Source organism: Dasypus novemcinctus, chromosome 2 (assembly GCF_030445035.2).
Source record: "Dasypus novemcinctus isolate mDasNov1 chromosome 2, mDasNov1.1.hap2, whole genome shotgun sequence".
In the NCBI taxonomy this organism is placed as follows: domain Eukaryota; kingdom Metazoa; phylum Chordata; class Mammalia; order Cingulata; family Dasypodidae; genus Dasypus; species Dasypus novemcinctus.
This window is the reverse complement of record NC_080674.1, coordinates 79,354,517-79,375,305: the sequence shown is the minus strand read 5'-3', so window position 1 is coordinate 79,375,305 and position 20,789 is coordinate 79,354,517. Positions and strand designations below refer to the sequence as shown.

At 34.1% G+C, this 20,789-nt stretch overlaps 1 protein-coding gene across 2 annotated transcripts in view; it reads left to right on the top strand.

Annotated features, from left to right (window-relative positions):
• Window positions 1-20,789, top strand: part of AP3B1 (adaptor related protein complex 3 subunit beta 1) — a 327,202-nt gene that overhangs the window by 186,797 nt on the left and 119,616 nt on the right. For both annotated transcript variants that reach the window (XM_058275208.1, XM_071208678.1), the window contains exons 13-15: window positions 2,443-2,575; window positions 7,931-8,040; window positions 20,249-20,425. In XM_058275208.1, the coding sequence (XP_058131191.1) occupies window positions 2,443-2,575; window positions 7,931-8,040; window positions 20,249-20,425 (420 nt within the window). The remainder of the gene's footprint in view (window positions 1-2,442; window positions 2,576-7,930; window positions 8,041-20,248; window positions 20,426-20,789) is intronic.

Here is a 20,789-nt window from a genome sequence, read left to right as displayed (position 1 = left end):
TGCAAGAATAGGCATTAAATATAAATAATTTAAGGGGAGTAGAATAGTATTTTATTTCATGTTTTCATAGAATTTGGTAGATTTTGGTGTATAACCCTGTACTTTCTGTAGGAAATTATGTTACTGGTCAGGATTCTATTTCTTTGTGCTTTCATCATTTATACTCTGCACTCATGAAAATGATTTCATTTCCTATCTGCTTGTCCCTATTTTATTGACTTAACACAATTAGACACTGTCCCTTAGCCTCAAGTTTAGCTTAAAAATTGTCCTACCATAGTTATTTTTGTTTTGTATTGAATTTGTTTTGTTGTATGCTTTAAAACCATAAATACAGATGAATGAGCTACCACCAATTTCCATAACCCTCAAAAATATTATTCAAAAATTACTTCATAGGCATTATGTCCTTTATGATGGAAGGGCCAGCCCTGAAGACTTAGTGATGGAGCACAGCTATAGGAAAACTCATGTCACTATTTTAATTTTTATATCCCACCAGCACTTTTCTTCACAAGAGTGTATCACATGCTGCTAATCACTGGTGGAGTTTTTTTAAATCAACCTTCAACTTTTTTTATAGATTTAATTTTTGTTGCCATAATCTTTCCGTATGCCCAAATTATGTTTCTCTTTAGCTGTACAAGTAACTGTATTTCTTCTTAGCTGTGTGGTTTTATTCTTTTTTCAGGAATAGTAGAATATTGTATGTCTATGAGTTATAATTTCATGAATGGGTTACTGTAATTTCATGCTATATTTTTTCTAGAAAAATTCCTTATAAAATTAGTATGTCTTGGATACCCACTTATATCTATAGCTAGAAAATATAGTATCTCAAGTTCTCATCCAGTGAACTACAACTATAGAATATTACTTAAAATTGAGTTTTACTTCACTCTTACGTTTGTTTATTTTTATGTGTTAAAAACTTTGGTCTGTGTGTTTGCAATTTTCCCTTTTTTCTGTTGTCCTTTGTAACTTCTTTGGGTGCCCTTCTCCTATCCAATTGCTGCTTAAGTCAAATCTTACTGACTTTTTATAACTTACTGAAGTTACTAAAAGGAACTCTCAGCTAATTTTATGGAATTCTCTAGTTTTACAGAGGTTATACACTAGACTTGTTTTTGAATATCAACCGATCAGTTATTTCATTTAGTAAGTCCATTTTGGGAGCAAACTTATTAATACATTCTTTTTTCATGTATCCATTTTTATCTCTGTATTTACTTATTTCAGTGTTTATGTCTTATGTTCATAGTTGTATACAGCTTGTTTACTTTTTGAGTAAAATAAGGAACTTTTCTAAAGCATATATACTTATTTTTTCAATTGAGGAAATTAGATAATCTATTTGGAAGCAGTTTTAAATTCAGTTTACCTGGCCTACATGGAAAAAAGAGGTTTTAATTTCTTAATTTATCCCTTCAACATTTAATCATCTTCTTTATACCATTTTCACTAAATTGTACATGTTTGGGATATCCTTAGATTTTCTCCCCTATTTGTTATTTAGGCAACATTTAAATGTATATCCTTTTCTTGCATTTTAAATAATCATATGTGTTAATTCTACATTGCATGCTTCTTATTTGAAGCTGGGAATTTTTTTAAAAATTTCAGTTGAAAATGGGATTATAAAAGTGAAAATAAAAATATGCATACTAAAATACATTCATTTGTGTAAACAATGAAAGCTTAGTTTTTAAATGATAAAAGATAAAATCAAAGTGAAATTCTTGAGGGCTATTATAAGTTTTATAAATATCTTTTAAATTCCCATTCTTAAATTAGTGATTTATTTCATTTTTAAGACTGTATAAGCATACAGTTTACAGTGTATGTTTAAAGCATACATCTAAAGAAAACCTATTACAAAAGTATGGCATTTTATTTATTGTAAAATGAATTTGATCTAAAGTCTTTAGTGAAACGTTGCTCACTGCACCTCTTCTAGTTTTAGTATCATTTGGACACAATTTTTAGTGTGAAATGCTTGTCAATAGTCTATGGGTCCTTTTCTTCCTCTTCTCCCAATTTTTAAGTTTAGTTTTTCTAGAAAGAACCTTTTTTTCATAGATTCACAGATGCTGCTGGTTAAATGGACTGAAAACTCCAAAGAGAGAGTTCCCATCATCTCCTTCATCCTTACACTTAAACTAATTGTTGACTTTGGGTGACTGCTACCCATTATCTGTTTTGTAGACACAAGCCAGTATGTCTATAGGTGATTGAATCTGGCCCAAAAATGTCCCTTTTCTATAGCCACATTCTTTATGTGAAAAATGTAACTAATTTAAGCTGAGTCATCAGTTAGATCTCCTTTTGAGTATATGAGAAGATGATGTATTCTAAAATGCTTATATACTGGAACAGATGAATATAATAGGGGTTGTTCACTTGAAGCAATTTGTAAACTGATTGAAATAATGTATTTTTTAGACCTATGTGAAAAGCCAGGATAAACAGTTTGCAGCAGCCACTATTCAGACTATAGGCAGATGTGCAACCAACATCTCAGAAGTCACTGACACATGCCTCAATGGCCTGGTGTGTCTACTGTCCAACAGGGATGGTAAGTTCAATTTCATTTCATTTTCAAGTAATTTATAATGGGAATAATTCTTCTTGGTGTGATCCACAAATGGTAACATTTTTTTTTAGCATTGCATTTTTGTTTTTCCTCTTTGTCAGTATTGTTGTCACAATGACTTAATGTTTTATCTTTGAAACACACACATAAACACACATTAGTAAATTAGCTAATTAACATGGAAAAACAGTATTTGCTTTGCCTGCACAGAACTAAGAATGTAATTTGTTTATTTTCTTCACAATTTAGTCACCATCATTGTACCTTTTCCACAAAGATCCTATTTTAATGCTCTTCAGTATCATTTAAGTCATGCATAATATTGGTTCACCTGCAGAGGGTGCTAAAAGAAGGCAAATGACTTTATAACATGGAGATTGACTAGATCAAAAAGTATGTTAGATGTACACCTTCATTTTTTCCCCTAGAAATTCATTTAATGATTTTATATTCAAGATGAACTAGAGTTGAAAGTCAGCAAATCTTGTTTTTAAGTCAAACAGTATTTAAACATTCTGTAAAACTAGATAGGTAATATCCAATAAAATCTTATAATCTTTGATTTCATAGTGCTTTGCTTTTAAATGTCAGTTATTTCTTTGAGTATGGTTTTTGAATAAATGAGGCCCATTTGGATAAAGGACAAAGAAGTGAGTAAACTTTCACCTTTAAAACAACTAGTCAGAGAGATTTTATTATAATTTCATATTTGATTAACAAAGAGTTTTTAGGAAAAGCAAATTTTTTATGTAAAATCATTGAAATTATTTGTGGAATTCAATGGATAACTATTTCATGTAAAAACGACATATATGGCATGGCAAGCAGAACATAATACAATTAATTTTTTAAACATTTTTTTTGAAAAATAACTTTTCACTAAAATAACCCTATTGTCCCTAATTCTCTTTCTACATGTAAATCTCTTTAGAAAATTGTAACATTGTTTTAAGTGTTTCTGATGAAAAAAAAGTTGAAACAAAATTTATCTGCCAAAACATTCATTTTTACTATGGACATAAGTAAAATAATAAAACTTACGTCTGGAAACTCAAGATATTATTTTGGATAGAGAACATTTTCCTACATGAGAGAGTTTTATAAAAACTTGGCTGTGGAATGTAACTAGGGGAGATAGGATGATAAATGTCATCCATTTTATCTATTTCTGCTTTTAACAATAACATCCTTTTTCTTTAAAATGTGACATAGAAACATGTTTTTATTTTTCTATATCTTAAGTAACTACTTTCTACTTTTTTTTTTTTTTTTACAAATAAAATACACTCCTTGGGGAAAATATTCTAGAACATTGTGATTATGAACCACCGTTTATTAGGGCAATTTTTCTTTTACAGTTTAAAAGTTGCCTGCAAACAGAGCACCAGAATTTAGACTACTGATTAGTTCTTTCAAAAACAAAATATTTTCAAGGTTTCTTAATTTTATTTTGACCCTTTTTTCTGATGTAAATTTTTGAAACTGTTTATTTTAAAGCAATTATTTTTATTTCAGCTTTGTAAGACATTAATTTCTCAAAAATATTTTTATTTTGCTTTATAAGATGAATATTAGAATATTGTATCTCCATAGCACTTTTAAGGAAAGAATAAAGTGTTTTATAATTAGGTAATGAGAGACTGATATATTCTACAACCACTCTTAACATGTAAGATTACTAATTTAATCTCCAATATTTTAATGTTTAGGCCTGTTTTTTTGTGTATGAAAACTCTCTTCATAACCATGAGGTTTTATCTTTGGTTTGAATATTAAGAAATTTTAAATTGTTTTGTCCAGGTTCTGGTTGCATAATCATCATTAGCCCATAATATCTGACTCGTTATCTTATATGTGCTATACCTTTGTTGTTTGGAAATCTGGCTCAGTGAAAGTCAGAGATAAAGAAATATTAAAGAAAGTAATATTTTTAACATTAAAATGGGCAACCTTGACCTATTAAAAGATCTGTTGTTAGGAATATATACTATGAATGAGGCCTCAATTTCCTTAAAATCTGAAATATCTTTTGGGACCCTTAGAATTGGTGATTTTTGGATTTTGCAGTGAAATTAATGCCACATGTCATTTATTCACTTTTCTGGACATATCCCTTAAGGAAATTTTCTTTTAATTTGCTACTTTCTATAAAATAGGCTTTTAATTACCCTATATAATTGTTAGGAATCAAAGAACAGTATTTGAGAGGTCTGGTTAAAAGCCAAAGATAAGCCCTGCCTTGATCAAGATGGGGGATTCAGACACTTCAGGATTCTGTCCCTCTACAGAAGCTTTGCACAACCAATAAGAACTGGCAAAAATATCTTTCTGAAAGGTCCAGTGAACAGATAAAGGACTGCAGTAACAGGGCAAGAAATAAATGAGGAAAAAGTCCACAAAACAAGTGGTAGGATCACATCATGCCTTGACTGGCCCTACTCCCATCCCTCAGCAGTTCAGCTTAGAGTTGGTGCATGCTCCAAGTGCAGATCCCTGGTTTCGGTTCCAGAGGGAGCATAGTAACCCTTGTGCCCATTCTGGGAGCCTGTATGCCTGACCTAATCTCTCTGTGGTGGCCTGAGGAACTCACTGTCCCATAACTTATCCTACATGTAAAAGGTAATTTACAGAGCTCTCCTACCGAATGTTGTAGAAGAGTAGTCAAATCATGCTGCCTGGGGCAAGGAATTGCTGACTGTAGGAAATATAGTGAAGTGCCTGGGAATATGAGGAAACTTTCTTAGAGAAGAGGGGACATTTGTAACCTTTTAAAGGTGGAATTTCTAGGGCCACACATACATGTCCAAGACAAAACAGATGCACAGAAAGGACCATGGGTCCCCTAATCTTTGTCCTGGAGCTATTCTCTAAATTTATTATATGGCTAAGCTCTGAAAGAAAGCACTCACACAGGTCAACCTGCAAAGACTGGGAAAGGTGTTTCCTTTCTTCTTTTGATTAGCCTGGCATTCAAGGACAGCTGTGTCATAACAATACCAGGATGAATGTGAAAGGAACAGACACTTCAGAGTCTAAATTCCACCAATAACACATTACAGTATAAAAATGTCCAGGTTTCAAAAAAAGGTACAAAATGTACAAACAAACAAGAAGCAATGACCCAGAAATGAAAGCAAAGAAACCAGCAGTAAGAAGAACCAAACCTGGGACATTCCAGACAAAGCCTTTAAAATATGGTCCTAAATGTGCTCAAAATGCTGAAGGAAAAGTGGACAGACTAAAGGAAATCAGGAAAATGATAGATGAATACAAAGAGAATATCAATAGAGAGATGGAAAATATGAAAAGGAACCAAAGACCAGAGTAACAGATTTAAAATTCTGTAGAGGAATTCAGCAGCAGATTGGTGCTAACAGAAGAAAGAATCAGTGAAGGCAAAGACAATTGAAAATCATTCAGTCTGAGGAGCAGAAAGGAGAAGAAATGAAGGAAAGAGAACAGAGTTTAAGTAACCTGTGGGAAACCAAGTGGCATACCAATGTACATATTTTTGGAATTCCAGAAGGAGAAGAAAGAGTAAAAGGGGCAGACAATAGGTTCAAAGAATAATGGCTGAAAATTTCCAAAATTTATCGAAAGACATGAATATACACATTCAAGGCATGCCGTAAACTCCTAAAGATAACCCCCAAATAAGTAGACCATGGCAAAATATAATCAAACCATCTAATGCCAGTGATAAAGAGATAATTCTGAAAGCTGCAAGAGAGTAGAAATGTGTCATGTACAAAGAAGCATCAGTAAGATTAAGTGCCTGTTTCTCACGGGAAACCATGGAGGCAATAAGGAAGTGGGGTGATGTACTATAAGTACTGAAAGCAAAAATTGCCAACCAAGAATTCTGTACCTGGCAAAACTGTCTTTCAAAAAAATAAGGGAGAGATTAAGGGAGAGATTAAATAGACAAAAGCAGAAGCAGTTCATTACTAGTAGATTAGCCCTATGGGAGATATTAAGGGATGTTTTGCAGGTTGAAAGGAAAGAACAATAGATCAGAGCTGCATGAAGAAATAAAGATCTCAAACTACAAGGGTAAATATAAATGCCATAGTATTTATTGTACTTTTGGTTTGTAACTCCACTTTTTACTTCCTACAGAACCTAAAAAACAAAAGTATATAATGTAATAAGAAATCAGTGATGTTGGACTCATAATGTATAAACATGTAATTTATGACTAGATCTACATAAAGTGGGAGGACATAGGAGTATAGCAACATAGTTTGTATACTATTTACATGAAGTTGGTATCAAAACAAACAAGATTGTTATAGATTTAGAATGTTAAATTTAAACCCCATAATAATTGTAAAGTAAATATTGGAGAATATGCAAGTTCATCAAGACAGAAATTAAGAGTACAGGCTGCTAGGGGCAGGGGTGGTAGGCTGGAAGACAGGGGAAATGGAAGTTAATGCATAATTCGTATAGAGTTTCTGTTTAGAGAGATGGGAAAGTTTTAGTAGTTGAAGATGGGGGGGGTGTTGCAATATTTTGAATGTGATTAAGCCCATTAAATAGTATGTTTGGGAGTTGTTGAGATGGGTAAGTTTATGTTGTATATATGTTCCTGCAATTAAAAAAGAAAGAAAAGACACTAAAGAGAAAATGATAAATAAATACAATACATGATCTGGATGGGATAAAACAGGACAGGAGAAAAGATTGGAAAAATTTGGAATATAGACTAAAAGCTTTATAGTGTTAAATATCTTGCACTTGATAACCACACTTAAGGTGATTACATAAGTGAATATCCTTGTTCTTAGGAAATGAAAAATACATGGCAGTAATAAGTGTTCAAGGAACATGATGTATAAAACCTACACTCAAGTGTTCAGAAAATGGCTTGATAAATAGAATGATATGGCAAATGTGGTAAAATGTTAAAATTGATGGCTCTGGGTATCTGGGAGGAGAGGTAGGGGTGCATTGGAGTTCTCTCCATGAGGGTTATTTTATTTTTGTAACTGTCCTATAGGTTTGAAAGTATTTCAAAATTAAAAGTTTAATTAGGAAAAAAAAGCCAAAGATGCTTGTATATATGCTGATCATCATAATCTAAATATACTTTGCTTTCCTCTCCTAAACAGAGATTAGAAAAATGATATAAGAATTTAGGAGATAGCAAAAGAGGTTAGATTAAAGTATATTCTTCAAATATATTCATTAAAAAGTTTGGGGAATATACGCATGATTATAGTTTTCACCTAGTCTTTTAAGGCATGTAGAATGTTTTTGCTAATTTAACTTTCATTTTACCAAGCATATTTTAAATTACATATTGTTAATTTGATTAATTTCTGCTTTTTTCAGAAATAGTTGTTGCTGAAAGTGTGGTTGTTATTAAGAAATTACTGCAAATGCAACCTGTACAGCATGGTGAAATTATTAAACATATGGCCAAACTTTTGGACAGTATCACTGTGAGTATTCCTTAAGAGTTCTTGTCAGTTTGAACTGAATTGTACTTGGTAAATTGTAATTTTGTTCAAATAAATGAATGTCCTAAAGAATACTGACTGAGAAAGCTGAACTGTCTGGATTCAAATCCTGGCTCTAAAATTTCTCACTGTTGTAGAAGGGAATTTCAAGTATGGAAAAGGGGAAAAGTAGAGTGAGCCCTGCCATCTTGGACTAGAATTGGAGATAGCAGTCTGAACTTCATGGGTTTTAATGTATAGATAAATGTGTGCGGGTGTATATGTGTATGTTTGTGTGTCTGCACATGTATATGTGCATATATATAAATGTGTATATTATGTAAAAACATCTGTTTCCCAGCTGTGTCCTTTGAGAGGGCCTAGAAACAGTAATAAGTATACACCTAGTGCCCAAGTTTTGTTGTTGTTGTTCTTTAATTTTTTATTGCTATATAATTGTATACCATAAAATTTACCCTTTTAAAGTTTACAATTCAGTAATTTTTAGTATATTCATGAGGTTGTACAGCCATCACCACAATCCAAATCCAACACATTTTCATTACCCTTAAAAAACCCATACCCATTACCAGTCATTCCCCGTTCTCCCCTCACTTCAACTGCTGGAAACTCTAATCTACTTTCTATCTATATGGATTTGCCTATTCTGGACATGTCATAGAAATAGAATCATACATTATGTGGTCTTTTGTGTATGACTTTTTTATTCACTAAATGTTTTCAAGCTATATCCACATTGTAGAATGTATCAGTACTTCATTCCTTTTTTCATTCTCCAATAAAGTCATCAATGCTTCTTAGAGAAATAACTGATTTCAGTGCTAGGGCAAGGAAAGAACAAGATGCACCTGAAGCATCTTGTTGGGCTGAAGAAAAAGCAAGGAATTGCTCACAGAATGATAGATACATGTCAAAAGGACACAAGAGCTATCTTAAACATGTTCTTATTGGCTAATTTGAGCAACAAAATAAATGATAGTAAAAGAATTAAAGCTTATTGAATAAGTTAAGAATGTATGATTTCCACAGTGGAATGAGTGACTCAATGGATAAGTAAATAAGGAAGAGAGGAAAGCTTTTCCCTACAATTCAAAAACAACTAATAAATGTAGAAGGAATAATGGACTCAGAAAACTCACCATACCCCAACAATCTTAAATGACTCAGGCAAGAATCATTAACAAATGCTAAAACTAGTGGGTGAAAATTTGAAGAGTAACAGGATATTTGCATAGTCTAAAAGTGAATGCTCATAATATACTCCTTAATTATAGAGGATAAAATAGTAACTTTACATGGAGAAACCTGGCAGACAGCACCTTAACCAAATGAACATACACTGTCAGTAATGGGATCATGTGCCTTCTGATATGGCACACTGAAAAGGACTCAGCAGCAAGTCTTTGTCTTTCCTGCCAATTGAATGACCCGAATTGATCATGAAAAACATAAGACAAACCCAAATTGAGGGTATTATACAAAATTACTGGTTTGTACTTTTTAAAAATGTCAATATCATGAAAATGCAAAGAAAAACTCAGGAACTTTTCACATTAAAGGAATCTAGACAGACTCTTGGGTTTTCTTTTACTATAAAAGATATTATAGGGACAATTGGCAAAATCTCAATAAAGTCTGTAGATTAGATAATATTGTTTCAATGTTTAATTTCCTCATTTTCAAATAATTTTACTGTGGTTATGTGTGAGAACTCCTTTTTTAAAGGAAGTTTATTCCGAAGTATTTCAGCCTATCGGGGCATGTCTATAACTTAATTTTATTGATTCAGAAAACAAGATGTGTATGTATACATAGAGAGAAAGATAAAGCAAATATAGTAAAATGTTAACATGTAGGGAATCTGAGGAAGGGTATCCAGTAATTCCTTTTACTCTTTTTGCAAATTTTATGTAAATCTGAAATAATGTAAAATTTTTAAATAAAAACTGATAATCTCAGCTCCATTACTTACCAGCTCTGTCTTTGAACTTAAATCTCTATATTTCTCTTTTTTCATCTGTAAATTGGTAATAGTATAAGAGTGTACATTACAGCATTATTTTAAGTATTAAATTAGTATTTAAAGTATTAAATTAGTTGATATATATATAGCTCATAGTACATTGCCTGGCATATTGTAATGGTATAATTATTACTTACGTTCTTTTTCATGCTCTCCTTTTATTCTTTCCATCCCTTTAAAACTACATTTCTTGAAAGAAGTATCTGAAAAGAATTTCATATCTTTGGTTAGAGTTTTTCCAAAGCTTACTCTTCAATTTATTACAGTTCAGTTTTAACCTTCCACAAAAAAAGGTTCAGCCTTTATCACACTCACTCTTTCCTTATTAAATCTAGTGAAAATTTTTCTATCCATATCTTTTTTTTTTTAAGGAGGTACTGGGGATTGAACCCAGGACCTTGTACATGGGAAGCAGGTACTCAACCACTAAGCTACATCAACTCCCCAGTGAACATTGGTTTTTTTGTTTGTTTGGTTTGTTTGTAGGAGGATCTTGAATTTTTGTTAGCATATGACATCACTGACCACTTCTGATTGAAACATTCTTCCCCCATGACTTCTATAATTACACACTTGACAGGGTTTTCTTCTCCATTGGTTTGCCTTTTACTATGTTTCCTCCTCAAATGTTGGTTAAAGTTTAACCAACTAGTGTTCTATAACTGAATATGGTTTTAGTTTGGGGTGGGGGGAATAGTATATTATTTCCTTCTTTGAAGATGGGGTAATCTATACTCTGAGTCTGTTCAGACAGATCATACTTGTCTAATGAAGGGTACTAGAGGACAAGGATATCTCTGGTGGCGAAATTTTCTTTCCTTCACAGTCTTACTAAGACTTGCAGGATAATTACATATTTATCTTAAAACTAAGAATAAGACTTACATTACAGAAGTTACTTATCATTTCAGCTTCTATCTCACATTTCACCAAAGAGTTACTTTGTCTTCAAATCTACACTTTTTGTTGGTTCTAATAATCAAAGCTAGACTTTTTATAAAAATTGCCTGTGAAAAGTGTGAGGTTGAGTGAGTTTGAAAATCAAATTACTTGGGTTTAATTTTAAGTCCTCCCTTTTATTAGCTTTGTGACCATAAGCAAGTTACTTGACTTCTCTATGCTCGAGTTTTTACGTCTGTAAAATGGGGACAATAATACTAATAATATTAAATATTATTGTGAGGAATAAATAAGTCAGTGTATATGAAGCACTTAGAACAGTGCTTTGTGTAAGGTACTATTATGATCAAGATTATTTTTAATGTTTTTAAAGAAGACACACTTTTTGATAAGATTTAAATTTAGTAATCTTTCTTGTGGCCTCTTGTATTTTAGTTATTTATTTATTTAAAACTCCTGTAGTGCTTATCATATGTCATGCCATATTCTAAGCCGTTTCCAAATATAAATCATCACTCTTCATAACAGCCCTACAAGGTAATTTCTATTAGTATTTCCATTTTACATGTGAAAAACCTGAGGCACAGAGAAGTTAAGTAATTTGTCCAATGCCACATAGCTAGTAGGTCTGCTTTAACAAATACAGTAGGATATGTCTTTCTTTCTAGTCTGTTTGTACTTATTATTCAATTTAGCATGCCTGTTTACTGACCTGTCACAAATTTTATTGTTGCTCCCTTTTGCTTCTCAAAAATGGGAAGTAGATTGTCGTGTTCCATGTTTGTCCAAATGTACAACAGATAGTGGACATTGTCAGTGATCTATTGATGGGAGATGAGAGAGAACCTTTTCTCTCAAATCCAGTTAGATGGACATCTAGCATTCCTGTCTACCAGTAATTAAATTTCAGTAGTATCTTTAGTCATTGTAACAAACACAAATACTCTACACTTTTTTTAAAAGATTTATTTTTTATTTATTTCTCTCCACTACCCCACCCCCGCCAGTTGTCTGCTCTCTGTGTCCACTTGCTGTGTGTTCTTCTGTGCCCGCTTGTATTCTTGTCAGTGGCACCAGCAATCTGTGTCTCTTTTTGTTGCTGTGTCAGTTCTCCAAGTGTGCGGCACCACTCCTGGGCGGGCTGCACTTTTTTCACTTGGGGTGGCTCTCCATATGGGGTGCACTCCTTGCGTGTGGGGCTCCTCTATGTGGGGGACACCCCTGTGTGGCACGGCACTCCTTGTGTGCATCAGCACTCCACGTGGACCAGCTCAGCACACAGATCAACAGGCCCTGGGTTTGAACCCTGGACCTCCGATGTGGTAGGTGGACACTCTATCCGTTGAGCCAAATCCACTTTCCTTCTTTATACATCTTTAGATACTACATGGAAAGTAGTACAGCTCCCATTAAGAACTGCTTCTCTAACCAATGAACAAAAGTAGGAAACCCTAAACGGGGAAGACAAAAGGAAAGACATAAATACATACATATATGTATATTTTTACACACAATTATATAAGGACAGGCTATGACTAACAAAAGTGCTAAATGAGAGCTTTTGGAAAAAGAAGGGGTATAATGTAAGGAAAATTCTAATAATCTAAAACTAAAAATATTGAACAACTTTAGAAAAGTCAGGAGTGTGGTACGGTAGAAGTAAGAAAAAAAGTGTTTTGAAGGTTTCTTGGGGACAGTGAAGTGAGATAGAATCATTTTTTCATCTTGTGTTAAAAAGGTAGTAAAGTAAAAAAAAAGATTATCTTGGGGTAAAAACAGTGGGGGGTTTGGTGGGGGAGTATCTTCTTTCAAGAAATGGTAGAGAAATATATACTGATTATGTGAAGAAAATAAGATTGTGAGTTCTATGTTCCCAAACTTCTTGTGCAGAATTAATTAAAACTTGTGTGTAAACTCATTCTGGAATAGGTGATTAAGAGTTGCATTAGGACTTTCAGAGAAATACAGCTGCTTATACACAAATTCTGTAGTTCTATGTCAGATCCATATCATGCAAACTCAGACAGTCTTGGAAGAAAAAGTTGTCCTATGTGATTGACTTCATGTCTTGGCTAGAGGACATTTTAAAATTACATTTACTTTCTCCACAACAGTCATTGTAATATTAGTTAAGTAAATAGTCTCTTATAGATCTATATAGCACTGCCTTTACTTTTTGTTGTTATTTTTGTCAGAAGATTACCATGAATGGAATATGAAAGTATTGTGGGTATTCCAAATTAACAAAGAAAAAAAAATAACAAATTGATAAAATCAGAAAAACAAACAAAGGAAAAGAAAGGAAACAGAAATGTAAAATAAATAATAAAGATGGAAGAAATATATGTCCAACCCTAAATATGAATGGACTGAGATCTTTCATTAAAAAGCAGACTTTATTCATTTGTCTGAGAATCTGATGACTTCTTAATATAGGCAAATGATTCTAAAATGTGAGGCTTAGTCCAGGTGCCTTACATGAGACCTTTTCCCTTCTTATTCTCTACCTGTTTCGTCTTCATATCTAGATGTGGTATCTTACCACTGTAATTTCAGGAAGAGCCAATCTAATCAGGGTCAGAGGAAAAGGAGCAAAATTGCATGTTTCCCTCAGTGCCTGGTGTTCATCAGGGCAAAAACCTGGACCATCTACCTGGTGGAAGGAAAGAGAGAATACAAGTGATAACTAGATCTTTTTCCACCCTGGCTACCTTACATACCCAAAAACAAGAGGGGAGAGGGAGTGGGAAAGTGCTCCACCATGCATAGATGTGAGGATAGACAAGAGGATGGCCTAGACAGCCCTGAAAAGAATGGCTTTTGGAAAAACTGCAGGAAGTGGTAAGGGGGCCATTGCCCAATGTGGCAGAAGAACAGGGGACAAAGGAGTCATCTTTCATTTGATTAATGAATAAATGAGGCCCAGTAAGGTGAAATTATTTGCCCCCATGATGTACATAACCAAACTGGAACCAGAACAAGTCTTCTTGGCTTGCTGTACCTCTTGTCTGCTCATTTTTTCTCTGCGCTTTGGCCTAATGTAAACTCTGGATTCTGGCTTGGAGTTCCAGTTCTGGTTTCACCACTGCCAAGCTGTGAGATGTTGAGGAAGTTTCTTAATCTCTCTGTGACCAATTTCCTCATACTTAAATTGGGGAAAATGGTAGAGGTAGAGCCTACTTCATAGTGCTTTTGTGATGATTGAGATTAAATGTGTAAAGTGCCCTAAAATAGTGCCTGGAACATGTTTAGAGCTCAATAGATGTTAGCCATTGTACCAGTTTGATATGGTTATGAATTCCAAAAATAGATAATGGATTATATTTGTAATCTGGTCTGTACCTGGGTGTGATTGAGTTATGATTGTAGCTTTGATTGGGCCACATCATAGGGCATTGAGTCCCCACCCCTTGGTGGGTGGGGACTCACAGATTAAAGGTATAGCAACGGACAGAGTTGGGGGTTTTTGATGTTAGAGTTTGATGCTAAAGAGTGGAGCCCGGGAAGTAAGCTCACAAAAGAAAGAGAAGTCAGCCCCAGGAGGAAAAGAACCTTGAACTCAGAGAGAAGTAAGATCCTGGAAGGAAGGAATCCAGGAAGCCTGAACTCTCACAGCTGTAGGCAGCCTTCTTTCTCCAACACATGAAAATAGACTTTGGTGAAGGAAGTAACTTATGCTTTATGGACTGGTATCTGTCAGCTCCTACCCCAAATAAATATCCTTTATAAAAACCAACCAATTTCTCATATTTTGCATCAGCACCCCTTTGGCTGCCTAATACAGAATTTGGTACCAAGGAGTGGGGAAGTGCTTTTGTAATTACCAAAATGCTGGTACAGTTTTATAAATGGATAAAAGGTATTTTTTGGAGGAATTATGAGATGCGTGATGGAAAAGACCTAGATTGCTTTGAAGAGACTGTTGATAGTAATATGGATGCTAAAGAGAGTTTTTATGATGCCTTAGAAGTAAATGATGAAACTATTATTGGAAACTGGAAGAAAGGTGATCTGTGTTTTAAGTTGCAGAGAACTTATCAAGATTAACTCCTGGTGTTTTATGGACAGCAGAATTTGAAAATGGATAGCCTGAGCATTTAGCTGAAGAAATTTCCAAAGTAAACCTGGAGAGTGTGGCTTGGCTTCTGCTTACAGCTAAGTGCTAGCAAAATGCTAGAAGAGAGAGATAAACTGAGGACTGAACTGTCAGGCACAAAGAAAACAGAAAGTGATTCTGTAAATTCTAAACCTCTGAAAATCAAGCTCCCAGATGAAAGTGCCCCATTAGAGGACTTAACTAAACTTGGAACTCGTAAATCAGAATTGAAGATGCAATTATCTCGGAAAGACTTGTGGAAAGTCTTAACTATCTGATGACTTAGATCCCTCCTTTCTGCATGCTAAACCAACAAGGTTTTTGAGAGAACTGTATGAACAACCACTGTCAGCTTGGACTAAAAGGGACATAGAAAGAAGAGATTGAAGGAGAAACAGCTTTAAGAGGAAAACCATAGATGCTGAGATCTGGAATTAAGACATTACCTTGGGACAAGAAAGGAACCCTAGAGAGGGTGAGTTTGCCCCAGCAGTTGAAGAGGGTAGATGTTCCCACCTGATGTTCTGGGAGAGTTTTGTGCCCCAGGGCACATTCCCCAAGGATTATGGCAGTTAAGGTCAGTTAAGTCACTGCACAGGTCTGGGAGGGGTGGACCTGTCCCCTAAAGGTTAGGAAACACCAGGTGATCAACTCATTGCTCTGAGAGGGTTGAGCCTGTATGCCAAAGGTTAGGGAAGGCCAGGTGGTCAACTCATTTTCTGAGAGGGTGGAGCCTGTATGCCACAGTTAGAGGGAATGTTGTCTTCATGTCCCTGTACTAGGGGGGTTAAGACTCTAACTCAAAGATTGGGTAAGGTGTGGCAATCACCCCAACATTCTTGGCAGGAGAGGTCTGGAGTTTGGCCAACACCCAGATGCTTGATGAGGGTGGAACCAAGAAAATGGCCATTGGGCAAGCATGTGGAAAGGGTAGGTTCCCATAAGGCACCAAGGAGAAGAAACCATCATTTTAAGAATGACTCTCAGACTGAAATCGAGTGGAAGATGCCCTGCAGGTTTACTGAACTGTAGAAGACCTGTGACTCATGTTTCCCCCCCAATTTCTCCTTATTGTAATGAAAATGTTTATCCTTTGTTCATTTGTGTATTTAAAACAAATAAATTGTTTTGTAAGTTTCAGAGGACTATAGCAGACAGGACTTTGCCCCAAGACAAACTGTATTTCTTTAAATTGATTGTGATATGATTTAGTACTTGCATTGCTACTGATTAAAGGTTTTTTCAGATATTGTAATGTCTTTTTAGAATTCAGAGGGTGGAGTGTAGCAGTTAGATATGGTTATGAATTCCAAAAATAGATAATGGATTATATTTGTAATCTGGTCTGTACCTGGGCGTGATTGAGTTATGATTGGGGCTTTGATTGGACCACGTCATTAGGGCATTGATTAAAGGCATAGATTAAAGGCATGGCAAAGGACAGAATTGGGGGGTTTTGATGTTGGAGTTTGATGCTGAAGCCTGGAGCCCGGGGAAGTAAGCTCACAGAGGAAAGAGAAGCCAACCCCAGGAAGAAAGGAACCTTGAACCCAGAGAGAAGCAAGATCCTGGAAGGAAGAAATCTAAGAAGCCTGAACCCTCACAGCTGTTGGCAGCTCCAACACGTGAACACGTGAAAATAGACTTTGGTGAGGGAAGTAATTTATGCTTTATGGCCTGGTATCTGTAAGCTCCTACCCCAAATAAATATCCTTTACAAAAACCAACCAATTTCTGATATTTTGAATCAGCACCCCTTTGGCTGACTAATACAGCCATGTAATTTTTTTTCAAAGAGAACATATATTTTATCATATTCAAGACTTTGATTCCATTGTTTAGTAAGTGGCATAGTTGGAAATGTGAATAAATTTCAGTTTATTCCACCTTTTAAATTCATTTCAATTGAATACATCTGTTTATAGTAGAGTTGACATATTTCTGATTGTGAATATTTCATCATTTGGAATATTCCTCAATTTTAGTAAACACTGCCTTTGGAGCAAAGTAGCTCCAAAATAAAGTGATCCTGCCTGAGGAGTCCTCTAATAGGATTTCACATAATGTTTAGTGGGACAGGGGAAGTGGGGTTTCATATCTTAAAAGAACACTTGAAAGATGTTATTGTGTGTACTACTGAGTAATACTGAAATAGACATGTCCTCTTTGCCCAGGTGCCTTAAGTGATCCATCCCTGCCCTGCCACCCCAACTTAATTCAGGCTTCAGTTTTAAAGCATATTGAGTCCAAATACGGTATTTTGGATCTGATTTGTTATTTGCATGTCTTTTGTTTAGAGGTCTACTGATTTTGCCTTTGACAGATTTAAATAAATTGATGTTTTTTGGGATTTACTTTAGATAGTTGCATTGTGCAGTGGGCTGGTGTTGAAAACACAGTAGCTTTTAAATTGAACTGCTTACAGAGTGATCTGTAAAAGCTTTCTAGATGTCTTTCTGTTGTGGTAGGCTAGGAGTCATTATTTGTTTTTGCAGGCAAGTTAATGGGTTAAAATGGCAGTGGAAACAGCTTTCTAGTAGAAGATTTGAAAAGTGCACTTAACCACTTGCTCAAGGCATTTAGAACAAAGATCAGGCAAAGTCATTTACAATCCAGTTTGTCTTTGAGAATATTGAAAAGCAGCAGTTCATAATGAAAGTATTATATGTATAACTATACGTGTGTGGGGATTGGGTGGGGGTAGGTATGTGTTAGTAGTTTGATTTTTGTCCAGGGTTCCTATTCTGTAGTTCAAAAGACCATGGAGAACAAAAAGTGACTAATTTTCTTACTTGATGTTTTTCCCTTTTTCCATGAGTTCATAGATTCATAGTATCAGTGTTAACCAAATGAGAAGTTCATACAAACTGAAGCCCTATAACTTAATCGAAAAAAAGAGGGAGAACCATAATCTGACAATTTTAGGATTCTTATCCCAGCCAAAACATTTTTAAAAATTGGTCTTATCAGTTTCCTAAACTTTTAAATAAAATGCCATCACCAAAAGTTTTTTGTAAATATATTTGTTATGGAAAAGTTTTCTATATTTTCTTAGTATTTACTTGAATTTTTTTTTTTTTTTACCTCAGTTCTAGAACCTCTCCCAATAATACACATCACCACCACTACCTTCTAATTTTCATTGTGAGCGTTAGGATTTGTTGACTTTAAATTTTTCTTTAAAGAGTTGTAATATAAATGTTGTATGAATTATGTTTAGACTATTCAAATATTGCTGTTTTAATGTAGTATATTGTTGAATGTAAGCAGTCTCCTAATATCTTACTTCTTTTAGGGATTGTGTTTTAATTGCCAAAAAGAATTATAAGCGTGTTACCAAACAAAATTGACTTAAAGTGGAGTAATAGATTGTGATGTCATAGAATCCTAATTGTTGTACTAGCATTATATAATAAAATATTTAAGAAAATTCTAGCATAACTGAAATCTCAAGTTGTCCATATATTCTTATTTAGAGATACCTTTCATTATGGCAAGCATAATGAACTACTCCATACTGGAAAATTTAATGTACCACTCATTTACTATTCTTTAGCTCAATTTAAAATAATAAATTGGGAGTAAGGCCTTAATGCAGTGTAACCTCTGAAACATTAGAAATAACTTCTTTCCAGAAATCATTGTATAGTAGGGGTATCAGTTTTATCATATTGCATGAATAGATTTGTAATACCATTTAGACCTTTTTTTTTTAATTACATAAGTATACCAATTTCTTCTCTTACTAAACTTATTCTAAATATTTAAAGATTTTGTAATGTTTCAAAATACCTTATTTTCTATTTTGAAGCTTTTCTGATGGCCTCATTCAAATTCTTGTAAAATACCAACTTGGGGGTGTCAATTTTTTGTTTCCTAAAATGAATGTTTTGAAAGAATTTAAGGTGGTGTAATTATTGTGATAAAATCTTAGCTACAAAAGATTTTTATTCTCACTTTGTTCTTTAATAATCATACTATGTATAGCTATGAAACTATACAAGTGCTTAGAATGTTATTTGAGAAATTAGGAAAGGACATCATAATGAAAGCTATTGGCTTTTTAATTTATTATAAAAAGCAAATTTTCTATGCTAGGTGAAAATGTTAACAGAAACTAATTCCTATACCACTTTGAATTCATTTTGGAATAAGTGATGATTTAAATAAAGAAATAATAATAAAACTAATCTGTGTACTCTAAAATGCTGATATTAGTTGTAATGATGGAAGGTTTCCAATTTGTTGCAAAACAGTGATTTTTAAGAAACATTCTATTGAAATGTACTTGTTTATAAAGTATAATGCCAGTGCTATTTCTGAAAATTAATTTTATCCCTGTTTCTTTTATTGATGACCAAACAGGACATCAGAATTCATGATTTTATAAGCATATCTTGATGATCTTGTTAGTTTGATATATTTCCATGCCTGGAGATTCAGATACATAGAGGACAATCATAGTTTTGATTTGGAATCATAGTCTTTAATGGATTTATTACTTTTTCTGTATTATTCCTGGGTACTCAAAGCATGGTTTCAGACAACCTGTCTGAGGAATCCTCTTTGATGCTTCTTAAAATGTGGATTCCCAGCCCCAACACCCTACTACTATCTTGGGGCTCATACCTCAAATCTGTAGTTTCAATAAGAACCATAGTTGATTTTTTATGGGCATTAAAGTTTGATAACCAGCGCTCTGGAGCAAGAGTCAGCAAACTTTTTCTGTAAATTACTAAATCGTAAATAGTTACAATTTTGTAGGCCATATGGTTACTGTTGAAACTACTCAGCTGTCCCTTTGTAGATCAAAAGCAGTAATGGACAAGTCATAAACAAATAGGCAGAGCTGGCCAAATTTGGCCCAAGGAGGACTATATTTAGCCTGTAGGCCATATAGTTTGCAGGCGCCTGATAGAGACTAGATTCTAGACCAGTGGTTTTTCTCTGTGAATCTTTTCTAAGACATTATCTTTGAAATCAGTTTTAATGAGATTTCTTGTGTGATTATTTTTTGAAAACATAAGAAAAGCCATAAATAGGGAACCTTTCCTGGAAGTACGTTAAATTAATAGATGTAAAAGCTTTATAATTGTTAAAACTTTTTCTCTGTTAATATTAAGGAGAGTGTGATTATCTTATTTGTAACTATAATCTGCTTCTAATTTTAGGTTCCTGTGGCTAGAGCAAGTATTCTTTGGCTAATTGGAGAAAACTGTGAAAGAGTTCCTAAAATTGCCCCTGATGTTTTGAGGAAGATGGCTAAAAGCTTTACTAGTGAAGATGATCTGGTGAAACTGCAGATTTTAAATCTAGGAGCAAAATTGTATTTAACCAACTCCAAACAGGTAAGAGGCTAGACTTCAGTTTACCTCTCTGATAGATAAAGAACGAAGGTTCTTTACTCTGTTCAAGCAGCTACTGTCTGTTTATTCATTAGTCTATTCATTCAACAATTACTGGGAGCCAGTTTGTCTCAGGTTCTGTGCACAGAGAGGACATACTAGTACAGTACGGAAGAAAAACAGACAAATTCTATAATAGAAGTATTGAGATATATCGGGAGTTCAGAAGAGAAAGTTATTGGAAGTCTGGTGTAGAAGGAGAAAAGAGATCAAAGTTTCTTAAAGGATAAATAAGGAAAGAAGAGAGCAAAACATCAGTCATAAATCAGCTTAATGTTTAGAGGTAACTTACAGGGGAGTATGGAAC